Source organism: Chinchilla lanigera, unplaced genomic scaffold, assembly GCF_000276665.1.
Source record: "Chinchilla lanigera isolate Chin_1 unplaced genomic scaffold, ChiLan1.0 scaffold00149, whole genome shotgun sequence".
NCBI lineage: Eukaryota > Metazoa > Chordata > Mammalia > Rodentia > Chinchillidae > Chinchilla > Chinchilla lanigera.
In genome coordinates, this window is record NW_004955550.1 from 403726 (window position 1) to 405476 (window position 1751).

A 1751-nucleotide genomic window follows, 5' to 3' on the forward strand; every position below is an offset into this window, starting at 1 on the left:
TTTCGACATAGCTGCCTTCACTTCTTTGTTCCTCAGAGTGTAGATAACGGGGTTTAAAATGGGAGTAAAGACGGTATAGAACACAGCAAGAACTTTGTCCACTGAATAACTGCTGAAGGGCCACACATAAATAAAAATGCATGGTCCAAAGAAGAGTGTGACCACAGTGATGTGAGCAGTCAGGGTGGAGCGGGCCTTCGCCATGCTCGCAGAGGAGCGTTTCCTGACTGTAACAAGTATCACAGTGTAGGAGACAACCAGGAGGAGAAAGGAACTCAGGGAAAGAAAGCCACTGTCTGCTACTATTAGTAAGCTGATAACATAAGTGTCTGTACAGGCAAGCTTGGTCACTAAAGGGAGATCACAGAAAAAGCTGTCAACCTGATTAGGACCACAGAAAGGTAAGTTGACAGTAAAGGCCAACTGGCTAGTAGTATGAATGAAGCCCACACACCAAGAGATAATGACGAGAATAATGCACACACGGCGGCTCATGATTGTCATGTAGTGGAGAGGCTTGCATATAGCCACATAGCGATCATAGGCCATAGACACAAGCATAACCATTTCACCACCTGCAAAAAGATGAACACAGAAAATCTGGGCTAAGCAACCTTTGAAAGAGATAGTCTTATGCTCAACCAGAAAGTCTGCAATCATTTTGGGGGTAGCGAAAGAGGCAACACACACATCTATGAAAGACAGGTTTGCAAGCAGAAAGTACATGGGGGTATGAAGGCGGGCATCGAAGTTCACTGTGAGGATGATGAAAAAGTTCCCCAGGAGTATTGCTAAGTAGAGTACTGAAAATATGAGAAACAGGAAAGGCTGGAGCTCCTTGGAACCAGAGAGTCCCAGCAACACAAATTCCATCACCTGAGAACAATTTGTCTCATTCATTGACTTTGGAAGAGATTTGTCTCCAGCAACCTGAGTAGGAGAAAAGCAGAGTTCAGTAGGTGAAGGGGTATGGCTTCCTTTTGCAATTACACTTCAGGTTCTCAAAATTCTTTATATTTACATTCCTGGGTTTTCCAGAATTATTAGAAACCATATTGCGAGTGCAATAAATGCTGTAAACCTAGTTATGTTCAAAAACAGATCAACTTAGTACATGATGTTGAAAAGTCTTGAAAAGTCTAATAGGAGTTACTCTTGAGTGGGGAACATGAACAAGGAGAATAAACTGCTGGCAGTACTGGTTCATGATACTGTTGACGTTACATAGGAATATTCACTTTGTCGAAACTCACTAAAATGTGCATTTTGCACATATTTTTAAAGATTAAAACAGGGGAGAAATAAAGACAGCTTAGCATTTGTGTAAGAACATAGGAGGAATCATACTCTGACTATGCCTTTTCTTCTCTCCAATAACTCATTGTCTAAACTGAAATACAAAATATTTGCAAAGCTTACTTTCCACAGCCCCCAGCTTGTAACTCAGCTCCCAAGAAATTCTTCGTTTTGAAGAAATCTGATGTATTAGTTCCTTTCTATCAATTCCTGAAAATACTTTTTTTATATTCAGGTACTAGCATTTTTTGTTTTTTGTTTTTTTGGTACTGGGAAGTGAACCTAGGACCTTGTGTTTGCCAGGCTAGTGCCTGTGCCACTGACCTAAACCCCATACCTGGGTACTAGCGTTACTAACCATGGACATTTTATAAGATACTAGGTAATGAGTCCTTTAAAAATTATATTTGTAAAAGGTGAGTTTTTATAGTAAGGAACGCAGACTATGAGAAAAA

At 40.4% G+C, this 1751-nt stretch overlaps 1 protein-coding gene across 1 annotated transcript; it reads right to left on the reverse strand.

The window, feature by feature from the left end:
• Positions 1–3: 3 nt before the first annotated feature.
• On the reverse strand, positions 4–951 carry LOC102020721 (olfactory receptor 4K15; the record flags this gene model as incomplete). Its single annotated transcript, XM_005412130.2, has 1 exon — positions 4–951. A coding segment is annotated over exon 1 (897 nt), but the record flags the coding sequence as incomplete, so codon positions are not given.
• Positions 952–1751: the final 800 nt, after the last annotated feature.